At 43.3% G+C, this 13,455-nt stretch overlaps 2 protein-coding genes across 2 annotated transcripts in view; both read right to left on the bottom strand.

Annotated features, from left to right (window-relative positions):
• The window catches only part of LOC134444624 (dematin-like), a 77,739-nt gene extending 75,739 nt beyond the window's left edge, over positions 1–2,000 (bottom strand). The window contains exon 1 of the mRNA XM_063193881.1: positions 1,708–2,000. The gene's annotated coding sequence lies outside the window, so the exon portion shown is untranslated. The remainder of the gene's footprint in view (positions 1–1,707) is intronic.
• Positions 2,001–2,954: 954 nt separating this feature from the next.
• Positions 2,955–12,705, bottom strand: rsph14 (radial spoke head 14 homolog). The gene is made up of 8 exons (XM_063194468.1): positions 12,611–12,705; positions 12,161–12,380; positions 11,841–11,943; positions 11,597–11,715; positions 9,396–9,621; positions 8,250–8,386; positions 5,331–5,509; positions 2,955–3,127 (listed from the first exon to the last, which is right to left on the bottom strand). Exons 2-8 carry the CDS (start codon positions 12,357–12,359, stop codon positions 3,068–3,070), a joined length of 1,023 nt encoding a protein of 340 aa, XP_063050538.1. The 5' UTR covers positions 12,360–12,380; positions 12,611–12,705; the 3' UTR covers positions 2,955–3,067.
• Between the last annotated feature and the right edge of the window lie 750 nt (positions 12,706–13,455).

The following is a 13,455-nucleotide window of genomic DNA, read 5'->3' as shown; positions in this document are numbered from 1 at the left end:
CCTCCCAAAGAATATCATTGACACCGCTAAAGATAGGTGGGCATATTTTTCTCTCTGTTTAGTACCATACAGTGTTTATGAAGGTAGTGTGAATGTTGACTGTGATGTTTTTGTGTATGGGGATGACTCACCCTACTCTATTGCTGCCTCAGTGCATCTCTACGGGAAAAATGTGTGTGTGGGAAGAGGGCATCCCTTGGGAGAAGGGGGTGTTTGGGGGGGGGTGTTGTTGATGAGATGGTTGGGCAGGGCTGGACTGTGGTCGAAAAACAGCCCAGGTATTTTTGGCATAGACCAGCCCCTTCCACAGCCCTCTCCCTTTCAATATTATCAACTGTCGACTGTCTACTTAAGACAGACCAATGAGCCGCCCAATCTAAATTGAAGGTCCGCCTCTAAGGAAAAAATAAACAAATAAACAAACAAACAAAAACAACCACAGTTTCTGAGGTCTGCCAGCCCACTGGGAAAATGTTCCAGATTACCAGTGCAGTCCGGGGCTAGACCCTCTTCTTGCTCACTCACTGAAGTTTTATAAGGCACATAACATAACAACAATAAAAATGAACACCATCTCAGGCACTTGTGGTGTGCTATGATGTGAGAACTATGTTAGCCGCCCTAACATGTTTCGTGCTTTCAATTGTTCATGTGAATAGCCTCAGGAGTTGGGCGCTAAGTGTTATTATGACACTTGGTTCTCTGTCTTCAGGGAACTGGTCAACTGTGGTTTTTTTTACATAGGCCTACTATTTTTATTCATTTGTATGAGGACAGGTCAATGATATTAGTGTCCTTCTAAGCAGCTCTGGACAACGTCATCTGAAAATAGTACACAGAATCAGTTGGATTGAAGAGGATATAATGTGAAGATGTATGATTAAATGAAATGCGTCCTGTAATTTCATGGTATAGCAAATTGGTTTGAAAACCAACCAACAGCTTAATTAGTACTCTTAAATTATCAAGATGAGACAAAAAGGCCAGCCTACATTTCCTCACAACACTGATGATAATACTATCTTAAACAGTCTTACTTGCAAAAGTCTGTGAATTACTACTTTCATAATAGCAATGTAAACATGTCACAGCATGCAGCAGCAGCTGCCTATAGTTCTCCAACGACCCCCACTTTGGCTGACTGGTATTACACTGTATTACTGTGTTACAATACAGAGTAGGTTTATTAATTGTACTATTCTCTATCACGCACATCTGTGAGGCCAGCCAGTGTGCACTCATCAAAATACCCATTGACTCTGGCCCGTGACCGTAATCCAGCAACCCAGCGGCTGAAACCTGCAAGCATGGGACCTGCTCTGCATCCTTCGCCGCTGGTGTTACGTAAAACCATCGCATCAAGCCCGCGGGAGCATTATCTCGCGTATTATAAACAAACCCAGTCATTATACCGTCTAGACATCAATAATAGGTCATATTCATCTGTCCACCATGATTGAAAATCAAGCATGAAGTCGTTTGACAAAGCAGCAAAAAAGCGTAAAGTCTAGCGTTGGCAGGTTAGAAGCAACACGACGCGTTCATGGTAAGCAAGCAGCCTGTCAGCATCCAGGGATAACGTGCGCTTGGCTTGAACATCAGGATGCTAGAGAATATTTAGGCTATGGGTTTTCGAATAAATCCACATATTAGGCTATTGAACGTCGAAAATCTCAAATGAAAACAACTTAATGTTTGTAGTCTTACCTTTTGCGCATCTAATGTTGCACACTCCAGATATGCCAACCTCAACCCTCGCGTAGATGCAGCCAGGCGACTCTAATCCCACCAGCATTTAATTTCCGGAAGGCGACTTAGAAGTGTGTTTCAGACCAAACGTAATGCCAGCTTTTAAAAATATATAATCGCTTTTTCTAGTTCCGCTAAAACCCTGTTTCTGTGAGCGCTCCAACATTTATCAGAGAACTGGCGCGCTTGTGTTTTTCTGGCGAAGTGCGAACTGACAGATAGCGGCAAGCGTGTGCCTACTGCCGCTGTCCACTGGCGCAATCCATTCCGAGCGGGGGTAGAACTACCCGATAAAACATGACAGTGCACATTTTTATGCTGAAGGTGACAATCAAATCAGAGCAATAGTAGAGAACACTGCTTTGGTGACGGTCCGTTCACACGGGTGGCTGGTTATAGTAGGCTAGGCTGTGCGTAATTCTGTATCAAGCATTTAGACATTTTTCTTTGTGATCAATATCCCTTGGAATTAACCAAGATAATGTCTCATTATTCCCCGTTTACAACTGTCCATTGCCATTCCCATTTCGCAACAGGGACATCCTTGTGTTTTAGACACCATTTCTGACATGAAGTCCAGGAAGGAAAGCAGTTGCTGCATTACCTTGTTGGGTTTTAAAGTTTCATGAGAGCTAGGCCTATAGAAACCCTGGGATTTTATTTATATATTACAGTGATCTGACCTCAATTCCTGGAACTGGAGGAATACACTCATCCCTTTTTTCAAAACATATTATTTCTGTTTTGGTGGTGAGAGTGTAGAAAATGCTGCCTTACGAGGTCTAAAGGGAGTGGTTTTCAGTGGCAGAAATCCCTCAAGAGCCACACCAAACTAATGGCAGTGTGTAATGACACTGAATAGATCACACAACAATTTAAACAGAGCCAATTCAAACAGAACAACAATAAAACGTCATTAAACAGTCAATACAAAAGAGGACATTGATGCTTTGCAATTGCACAAAGTTAATTGGACCATAAAATTACTTTTTATGTGCTTGGAGAGAACCACAGAAAAAATAAACGATGTGTAATGTTGCTGTTTTATTGCTCCTGGCATGGACATCATTATCATATTATATTTTTATGTTATTCATTTCCCACCACTTTATCATTTTGTCCCCCCCTCCCTCCTCTACTCTCACCTCCTCCAATTCTACCCTTCCTACTACCCCGACCACCCATCCACCCACCCACCCCTCCCAACAACCTCCCACCTCTCTCTCTTTCTCTCCCTCCCCACCTCTCCACATCCACCTTGCCTCTCTCTTCTTCTTCTCTCTCCCTGCCCCATGATCCTCCAGCCATCCCCTTCTCCTCAGGGTTTCCAGGAGATGACGCGTATGGCGGTGTCGGCGGCGCGCTGGATGATGGGCTCCTTGCGGGTGAAAAGGAAGAAACGAGTCACACACAAGAGCTGAATGCAAAAAGCAAAACTGTATTAAACAAAGCCGAAGGAAGTAAATAAAACCGACAGACGATGGACAAACGTTTCGGGTCTAGCCCATCTTCAGTGTTTCCAGTTTGAAATATGTCATCAGCTCCACCAGGCTCTTAAAGTGTTTATGAAACGAAAACAAACGGTCANTCCCATTAAAGCCTTGTTTTTTCTGATAGCATCGATGAGACTTTGAACCCAATCATCCTGGAGGAACTTGTGAAAATGGCAACTCAAAGTGTGAATTCTGTGAAATTTGGTGTGACTAATGAGCTGGGCTGTGACATCAAAGAGGGGAGTCCCTGGTTTGCTAGTATGGCGATGTGAGAAAACAACACACATTTCATGGACCCACATCTTATAAAGGAACCAAAATTCTGATACAAACATCAGCGTGTCGAAAAACCACACATCCAACCTCATGAGCAAAAAAAAAACAGCAGCACAAATCTATTTCAGAGGCACTGATACATCTGCAGAAAGTGACATGTCTGACAGGTGAAGTGACGATTGTTGACATAGCCTGACAGTTCTTATGTTTATGGTTACGGTTGCTAAGGGCGCTTTGCCATGACTCAAAGATGACATGGCGTGTGTTTTTGTTGACAAATGGGGGGCATTTTGATTCAATTGCGCGATACATGCAAAAATGTCATCAACTAGAGAAAAAACGGAGGTATTAGGCTGTTGGAAAAACACCCTATATAGCCTGAGTCCTCAGCATATTTTTAGTGTTTATCATTATTATTATTTTTTGTGCTCAAAGTCACAGGCGTTGCGTGTCCCTCAGCCTGACTCTGAGGACGAGGTGTGTCCAAACGTCAGCCACACATGCACCACAATACTAAAAACAAACAATCAACGCTTCAAAGTAGGCCTACGCTATGTGCATCTCCGTTTATTCGCTAAGCAGTGTAGCCCAGTCTGTGAGTTGGCTGTCCTCGACCGAGAGCACCACGCTGATGCGCGGATATCCTCCCAAAACCAATATATTGACCAGTTGAATGGCAATCAACAAAAAGTGCATATTCCGAGAGCATTCGCAACGGTTTGGCATGTAATGTGCATTACCCTTTCCTGAAAACAACATACAAAGCAGATGGACAAGGTAAAACAGGGGCAGTTTCAGTCTGCACGCCGGCGATGTCAATTGTTGGAACTGCTTGAGGCAATAGCATTCTCTTCAGTCCAACCATGCTCGCGACCTCCACATTTGTGGTGAAGCACAAGGGGTGGAAATGTGCCGAGCACAACAGTGACCACAAGCTTGCTTCAAAACCACGCATTGGATCCACAGAGCCCTAGCTTGATTTAGCCTTCTCCTTGTTGGCCACAGTTCCATCATTCTTCACAGAAGGGAACTTGTGCAAAGAGATTCCTTCTGTCAAGTAGCCATTTTTGCAGCTGGCACCGTTCGGCTCTCCAGCAACACACTGCTTGACACTGCGATTTGTTTTGGTACTAGCCGCCATTGATCTGAACAAGGTGGAATGAGGTGAACTCACCCCTTCTATGTCACGCATATCATTTGCATAAAATTTGCATGTCACCAAAAAAACACTTTTTGGGAACGTTTTAACATGACTTTTAGGACAAAATATCACCCAGACAATATCCCATTTCATTCACAAGGCTTAGAACTTTCAGAATCTGTCCTGGAAATGGTCAAATTCCTTTACTTTGTTTTGGTTTCATAAACTCTTTAAAGGCTCCGTTGATAGTTTTCCACCCCCAACACCCAGTAAAGTGACAAGTGCATAGTCATAATAATAATAATAAAGTGCATTGCAATCATAAAGTGACATACATGGCAATGATAAACTATATTACATTACATTACACTAAGCTGATGCTTTCATTTATTCAAAGCGACTTACAACTACTATTTTTTATGGTATTGGTTACGGTCCCTGGAGCAATGTGGGGTTAGGTGCCTTGCTCAAGGGCACTTCAGCCATGGATGGAAATATAGGGAGAGGTCAGGGGGGATTTGAACCGGCAACCCCTAGATTGAAAAACCAGCTCTCTAACCACTAGGCCACAGCTGCCCCTTCCTATATAGCTAAAATGTCTATAAGCCTATCATGTAGAGAAAGCAGCCTAAATGGTGTCAAGGAGAATCAAAGCATGTCTAGAAAAACACCTTGTGGGAGAGGCAGATGCGCAGCAGGGGGAGGTGCTCCATGAGCTCCACGCGGGCCACCGGCGCCTCCGCCAGGCAGGTGAGGGCACGCAGGGCGTTGACGCACACCGCCCTCTCCTCGCACTGCACCAGGTGCAGCAGAGCCGGGATGGCACCTGCCTTCAGGGCCTCGTACTTGCCTGGGTGGAGGACGACATTACGCAGTTATAAAATTACCAATGTTAATATACGTAACTGTTAAAGCGATCAGTATTATGTAACTATTAAGAGTGCAGCAGAGTGGGGATGGCACCTAGCCAGGCAGTGCCCTGCCTAGATGGCACCCGCCTTCAGTGTTTCTTTTTTTTGCCTGGGTGGGGGATGACATTAGGCAGTAAAAGCAGTAAAAAAAAAACACTTAATTAAAAAATAATTAGACAGTATTCTGATATGAAATGCATGTTGAATGTGTGATAAAATGGTGATAAACTCTCTACGTGTTGAATTAACACTGCGGTTTTACTGTGTAGAAAAAATATCAACGTTAAATATAACTTGAAATGAACTCCATTACAGTTTTTCTCAATTGGTTTTGTACATTTCTCACAACAGAATAATGATTCTCAAAAGTCTTTGTTCAATTGTGACTTCCTGGTGTTACCTCTGCACATGGTCAAATCAGTTTCTCATTGTTTTCGGCATATAGCAAAATGCTCTCGTCCACCATGCCATGGCACTGACAATTCTCAGTGATTTCGTACATTATCAATTGCTTTTGTCATATCACTCAAAAAGCTTTGTCACTGAATGCATGAAACTATCTCACCCCCCAAAACATTTAGGCCCTATGTCATAGTTTAGGTCTTGGCATGCAAAATGATTTACCAAGCTGTCATAATGTGATAAGCACTGTATAATTTCCATTGGATTTTTATCTATAAATGTGATCTGAATTGGTAAATTGCTCACAGGTAAATATTGACTCTCTCTAATCAAAGGCAATAGAAGGGATAGAGAAAACAGGCATGCAATACAACAATAGGCACTGTACTGCATTATATTACTCTATGCCTCATGTGCCCTTTATAATTATGCTCCACGCAAAATTACAATATCTCCCTAGAATTTCACAAGACAGTAAGTGAACTTTATAAAGTATCAGTGTATTGTTTCAAATTTATTTTGCTTTACAGTTCTAGATTTTTTTTTCCACATGGGCTTGCAAGACAAGTAAGGGATGGTAGAGGGCGCATTTAGACACCTCAACCAGTGTTTGCTATTTTTCCTATTTTACAATGAAAAAACCTGTCAATAAATAGATCATAGTCTAAATGTATATCTAGGACAATCTTATCTGATCAATGTAATATAAAGTCGAATTTACAACATTTCCCATCCAATCTAAACAACATTTTGCTTCCGAAAAGATCCTCAAGAGTGTACTAGTCAATTGACAACATGACAAATCGATTTGACTAGCTTGTCCATACACGGACCACACTATGACACAATGACTAACCATTCTGCTGTCACTGATACGTTCATTGACACAAAAACTATGGTTTTGAGACTCGGTTTTGCAGGTCATCCACAGTGTTTTGCCATTTGTTAAAGCTGTTTTGAGAATGAAAATGATGTTTTGCAAATTGCGAGAGAGATTCGAGAAATGTACAAAACCAATTGAGAAATACACAGAAATCAATTAAATTTGGTGCAAATAGGGCGGAATTCAGTGCCTGCAGGCTGTTTTGGAGCGTTTTTTTGGCAATCATCAGACACATCTGGCAACCCTGATGGCACCAGCCTTCAGGGCCTTGGGTGGGTAGGGGAGACATTACACAGATAATAAATAAACATGTCTGTTGCACATGACAAACTAAACACTTTACTGAAGAGGAGAAATTAACAACCCACAGAATGCCCATATAGGAAACGATGTTCATGTAGTCAGTTACATTATGAAGAATGTCAAGAATTTAAAGAATTTAAGGATTTTTTTAGGGGAATTTGGCAAATGTGGCAATTTTGTACCTTTGTTTCAGACAGCACAGTGACGAGAGACATGAAATGAGTGGGGAGAGAGAGAGAGAGAGAGAGAGAGAGAGAGAGAGAGAGAGAGAGAGAGAGAGGAGGAAGAATTGTAAAATGATCTCGGGTCGTAATTGAACTGTGGTCTCCGGAGATATGGTACAGCGACTTAGCCCACTAAGCTACAATGGCCACCCCCCAAAGTGATCATTTTCTGACATGGCTCTGACATGGTTTTCTATGTCTTTTGTCATAAAGGTTCACCATAGAATGATTTTGCACGCCTCAGTTTGAACAGGTTACGTTGGATGTAAACCAAGATTAAAACTGGCAGAAAGTATAACGTACTGTACAGTATAGCATCCATTACACTTGTGTTGCTCCTAACCAACATTGTGAGGAATAAAGGGCAAGTGTAGTGGGTGGTGTGCAGGATATTTGTGTACACAGTAAAACAAAAATGGGGTGTCAGTGTTTCAGAATAATTAACACAAAAAAAAATGATAGTGTATTTACAACATGGTGAAGAGTCAAACTACTCTATCATCGAGTCAAAAACCAAGGTGAAATTCTGTGCTGTGGTGCAGTGCACTAAGCCCCCCACATGGGCTTGCATGACCATGGCAACCCAGGTTCGAGTCCGGACGAGGTCCTTTGCCAGCCCTCTCCCACTCTCCCACACCTGTCATACTCTCGACTGTCCTATAAAAAAGCCCTCTATGTCTCTTGTTTATCCAATATGGAGTAGAATGAACTCTGAAAATGATACACTGAGCAAAGTGTAAAATGAAGACAATTTTTAGTGGGACCAATGTTATCTGAGTGGATTTCATTTCCATTCTTCAAGAGTTATATTAACATTAGTTCTTTCACTGTGTGTGTACTACTTCTATCACAAAGGCCAAGGGTCACCTTTAGTGATGACTGCCGTGTTCATGATGGTTCCCGCCGCGCTGGCCCAGACCTCTGCATCATCATCAGACAGCAGATCCACCAGGATGGGCAAGACCCCCTCATCACACACTCGCTGCTTCCCATCCGTTGGAACACTGAGAGAACCAGGCATACAGACAGACAGATAGACAGCGTTTTGTCTGTGTGCTGTCTGTCGCGTTTTGTCAGACAGCACACAGACAGACAGGCATGCATGCACACAGATGACAGATAGTCAGACACCAAGGCTCACAAACACACAGACAGGCATTCATGCAAACAGACAGAAAGACAACCAGACAGACAGGCATACATGCACACAGACAGAGAGACACCCAGACACACCCAGACACACACACACACACACACACACACACACACACACACACACACACACACACACACACACACACACACACACACACACACACACACACACACACACAAACACACGTACTCAGACAGACAAGACACCCAGCACACAGACAGAGAGGCATACATGCAAAGACAGGCAGACAGACAGACAGACAGACAGACAGACAGACAGACAGACAGACAGACAGACAGACAGACAGGTACACGCACAGACAGGCAAATAATAAGCAAGTAACTTACTGACTGGACTGAGAGGAGAAAGGGATATACAGCAATGGAAAGACACAGCAAAAACTCATAAGACGCCAATTCATTTCTATTCTTGTCCAGATTTTGTAGTCTCTCTCTATTTCTTTCTCTACCTCTCTCCCTCTCTCCCTCTCTCTCTGTCCATCTCACCTGACCATGGCGCTGCTGCCTGGCTGCCCTGCATATGGGCAATGGTTAGTTACAATAACAGTCTCTCTCTCTCTCTCCCTCTCTCTCTCACCTGATGCCCAACATGGCGCTGGCAGCCGCCCTGCCCCTGTGTATGGGCACCAATCTCTCTCTCTCTCTCTCTCTCTCTCTCTCTCTCTCTCTCTCTCTCTCTCTCTCTCTCTCTCTCTCTCTCTCTCTCTCTCTCACCTGATGCCCAACATGGCGCTGGCAGCCGCCCTGCCCCTGTGTATGGGCACCAATCTCTCTCTCTCTCTCTCTCTCTCTCTCTCTCTCTCTCTCTCTTTCTCTCTCTCTCTCTCTCTCTCTCACCTGATGCCCAACATGGCGCTGGCAGCGGCCCTGCGTATGGGCAGCGAGAGGCTCTGGAGCTGCTCCTTGAGCGTGGCCACCCCGTCACTGTGGAGGGCGGGCATGGCGTCCACCCGCACCAGGCAGCTGAGGGTCTCCAGCAGGATGGCCCGGATCTCCTCCTCCTCCATGGGCACCTTGGTCACCAGCTGGGTCACCAGGCCCTGGCCCACGATGCACGTCGCACCTGCGGTGTGGAAGGGAAAATGTTACTTACTTACAGTGATGTTTATCCCGCTAAGACACAGCGTTATAAATTTGCTGTTACCAGAATGGCAATGACCAAGTCGTAGTGCATTATAGCATTGCAGTAGCCTACCATGGTAGTTAACTTTTCAATGACTATTACAGTGTGCAACTGGAGGGGCCTACATGTTTTTATGAGTGTGCGTGTGCGTGTGTGTGTGTGTGTGTGGGTGTGTGTGTGTGAAAGGTGTACCACCACTGCAAAACAAATTTCCCTGGGACAAATAAAGGCTACTTCTAACACTACTACTACTTGCAGTGCTGTTTATTGCAGATACATCGTCACCAGACTTTGGATATTACTGTAACTCCACACTAGTTGACGGTAGTTAGGGCAGCCGTGGCCAAGTGGTTATTGAGATGGCATTTAGATTAGAGGGTTGCGGGTTCAGATCCCACCCTTCCACTCCTCTCTCCCTCACTCCATGACTAAAATGCCCTTCAGAAGGCACCGAACCGAATCGAATCGAATCGTATCGTATTCTTAAGTATCGAAACTAATTAAATCGCTGCCTCAAGAAATCGATATATTCATGGAGGCTGTGATTTACTAGCCTGATTATCATCGACTTTCAAATCTCTTCAAGACTTAACGTTTCCCAAATGGCATGGATGACCCGCCACCCTAGGTTTGCTAGTAGTTGACTGGTGCCGGACAAAGTGGGTGGAGATTTTTCAGGAGATCAGAAACGATATTTACATTGCTCTTGGCCTGACTAGAAGTAACGGCAAAGGTGTTGCGCCACTGGGAGGGCGTAGCCTGGCTAGTAATTTTACACCCCTACCCCTGACACATGGAGGCCAAGTGGGCAAAATGAAAATCAGTGTTCCATTCTGACAGCTCAATGGTCAGCAGGTCATAGAGGTGAATCAAATCGGCTGAAATATTTATGCTGTTGATTTGATTGGTCACCACAGGCAAAATTCGCTCCTTGTTTGCTTGATATTAAACCTGTCTCTATATATTTTCGCTCTGCCCATGTGCTCTTGCCTTTGCCCCACTTTGCTTGCCTCATAGGGATGAATTCCGTGTTCTGCTTTGCTTTGCTAAATTCCCTTGCATGTGTTCCTAGCGTTACACAGTGATGTTTACAGTAGATCATCTTAAGTTGTGATAGGCCACCGCTCATTTGTTTAGAAGGTGCAGGATTCAGTAAAAATTTCTGACTCTGCCTGATGAAGGTCTAAGGACCAAAAACTTGCAAGTCAAGTAAAGCTTCTTTGCACAAAGATAGACCTGAAGTGTGCGGATTGCCTTCTTTTTATACAGTAGATCATCACCAGGACTTTCACGTGAACTACACACCAGGTGATGCACCAGAATATATGCCCACTACGCAGGTTGCCCCTGAAGGCCCTGGTGTAGAGAAGAAAATCCACAAAATATGACAGTGATGTTGACAGCAAATGGTCACCAGGTCTGAGATATAAATTAAAACTTGCACAGTGACCTGGAACATCACAGTGCTTTACACTTTTAATTTAATGTTTGATACGTATTTAATATGAAAAAGGGATCCAGTAACCCTGGGATATTATAACAACACACCAGGTCATGTACCAGACCCTGGCCCACTATTCAAATGACACCTGGCAAAAAAGAACACAAAAGGAATACATTGGAGAGCTAACACTGCTCAGGCACAGCAGAGCGGACAGTATCTTCCCTGCTACAATTAGACTAATGGTAAAACAAGGGATCTGACCTCATGGATTGTTTTTTTCTATTTATTGACTCAAACGGCCTGCACAAAAGTTCCAATATCCCTGGACTACTAGTTTGTGTACAAATAGCAAAGAAATATGACTTTGAGAGAGTAACAGGAAGAGTGGTTTAAGGCCTTCCAACGGTATTCTTTAAGATACGTGGTCTGAAGGTCTGGCTCCATTGACCCTTATCAAAAAAAGTGACTGACCTGCAGGGAACTGTGCAAGCATTTTAAGGGCCCGATGCACATTTATTCTGCAAACATCCACTGGCTCGTTGAGCAATTCAGACAGTGGACCCACCATGTCATATTTCAGGAAGGCATCCCTGCAAACAATAGTAGAAAAAACACAATATATTATATAAGAGCCAAAAAACAATATGTATGACCTTCGTTGATAAATAATAGAGGTAGGGCCTACATTCCAGACAACAAATAGTAAGGTCCTCACCTGCCTACATTGTGCGTCACCATGAGGTATATTACCTCTGTGGTTTTAGTCCTCACATATGAATCCTTATCCTTCAGAAGAACCTTTAGTCTTTCCAGAATACCTGGGTCATAATAAAGCCAAATATATTACACTCCTGTCTTCTCTCGGATAGAAACTACTTTCAGATGCATTACAGTATTTAGTATTTATGCCTAACTTTTTGTTAATCAAATGTTTTTGTGAAGTTGACATTTTGCACAAGTAATTTTATATTAGGCATGTCAAATGGCAAAGTGCATACATCAAAGTGAGGTGCACTGCACATAACTTGGGCCTACCCTTTTCGACTGCCTCATAAGCTCGCTCAGGGTTGTGGACGAGAGCACAGAGAGCAGCGAGCGCCCTCTGGCGTGTGTAGAGGTCAGGGTCCTGCAGCTCCATGGACAACCGAGGAAGTGCCCGATTGCCAAAAGCTACCGGTGCTTTTGTTGGGTCTAACATTGGGGGTAGTTGCTCTGAAATCCGTGTACTTGCCATTTTCGTCTTCCAAAAGACCCTCTGGAGTACACATCAAAATAAAGACGTAAAACTCCTCGTCTACAGATGTGTGCTCTGGCCAACGTTTTAGAATGGCCCCTCTTGAAGATGCTTAAACGATAGCTAAAAGTCCAGGAGCCCTCTCTAACACAAAGAGTGCCACTTAAGGAAAACTGTATAAATAAATTTACATGATGGTTACATTAATTATTCACACATTGTTTACTAGAGACGAAGAAATGAAAACTTACTGATGACAACAATGGGAGTGCTTCCCCAGTTACGTTCAGAAAACATCGGTGTTCATTGGCAACAACGTAAGTAGCGCACAATACGTTCTTTAGGAACAGACAGCGCGTGTCCAGCAGAGGGAAGTATTTGCAAACCGAGAGAGCATAGCCTACCTATTTTCGTAAAAGTAGGCCTACACATTGATGAATATGCTGCACAAATAATCAGTACAAGTAACCAAGTAACCATTTAGACACTATATTAGGCCTATGTGTTTACTTCAAATTCACAGAAAATACGAATGGAACTGCAGGGCCTGGGCAAAAATTATAAATTGGGTAAATTGAGGTAGGCTGAAATGATATTATACTATATAAAGTTTCCTATAGGCCTAGACTAAGCTCAGACTCATAGTAGTTTCATCGTACAATGTGTTAGCACAAAGGCGATAACCGCATTGGGAATTGCCCACCTTAGGCCTACCTCTATTTGGCTCTAATGAGTATTTGACTTGTCTGGCAGACATGGACAGATCATGTCACTTGTAATTGGCCATTATGTTCAGAACATTGCCCTTCTTAGGTTCAGATATGTGCCCAGTTAAATCAGGTTTTGCTATCTGGGGCAAAAAAAACTTTTCATACTGAAAAAGTGGTTAGCTGCTGTGTTATGCATCATGGCCCTGCCATGAATAATATTCCATTAATAATATATATAATATTATTATTAATGGAAATTCACAGAGCCCATACATCCAAACCATTTTAGAATACCAGAAGCAGACAAACACACACCATATGTCATGGTCAATGGTCAATGGAGCTAAAAGCTGTAAGTCCAGTTCCACAATTCAACTCATTATAAA

This window comes from Engraulis encrasicolus, chromosome 3 (genome assembly GCF_034702125.1).
Source record: "Engraulis encrasicolus isolate BLACKSEA-1 chromosome 3, IST_EnEncr_1.0, whole genome shotgun sequence".
In the NCBI taxonomy this organism is placed as follows: domain Eukaryota; kingdom Metazoa; phylum Chordata; class Actinopteri; order Clupeiformes; family Engraulidae; genus Engraulis; species Engraulis encrasicolus.
The sequence above is the reverse complement of the archived record's forward strand: the minus strand, read 5'-3'. Positions and strand labels throughout refer to the sequence as shown.

Coding starts and splice junctions, on each gene's coding strand:
- rsph14 (XM_063194468.1), bottom strand. CDS start 12,359: ATGGCAAGTACACGGATTTCAGAGCAACTACCCCCAATGTTAGACCCA. Junction 11,944..12,160: donor TTATGAGGCAGTCGAAAAGG/GTAGGCCCAAGT, acceptor ATTATGACCCAG/GTATTCTGGAAAGACTAAAG. Junction 8,387..9,395: donor AGCGCCATGTTGGGCATCAG/GTGAGAGAGAGA, acceptor TGGTTCTCTCAG/TGTTCCAACGGATGGGAAGC.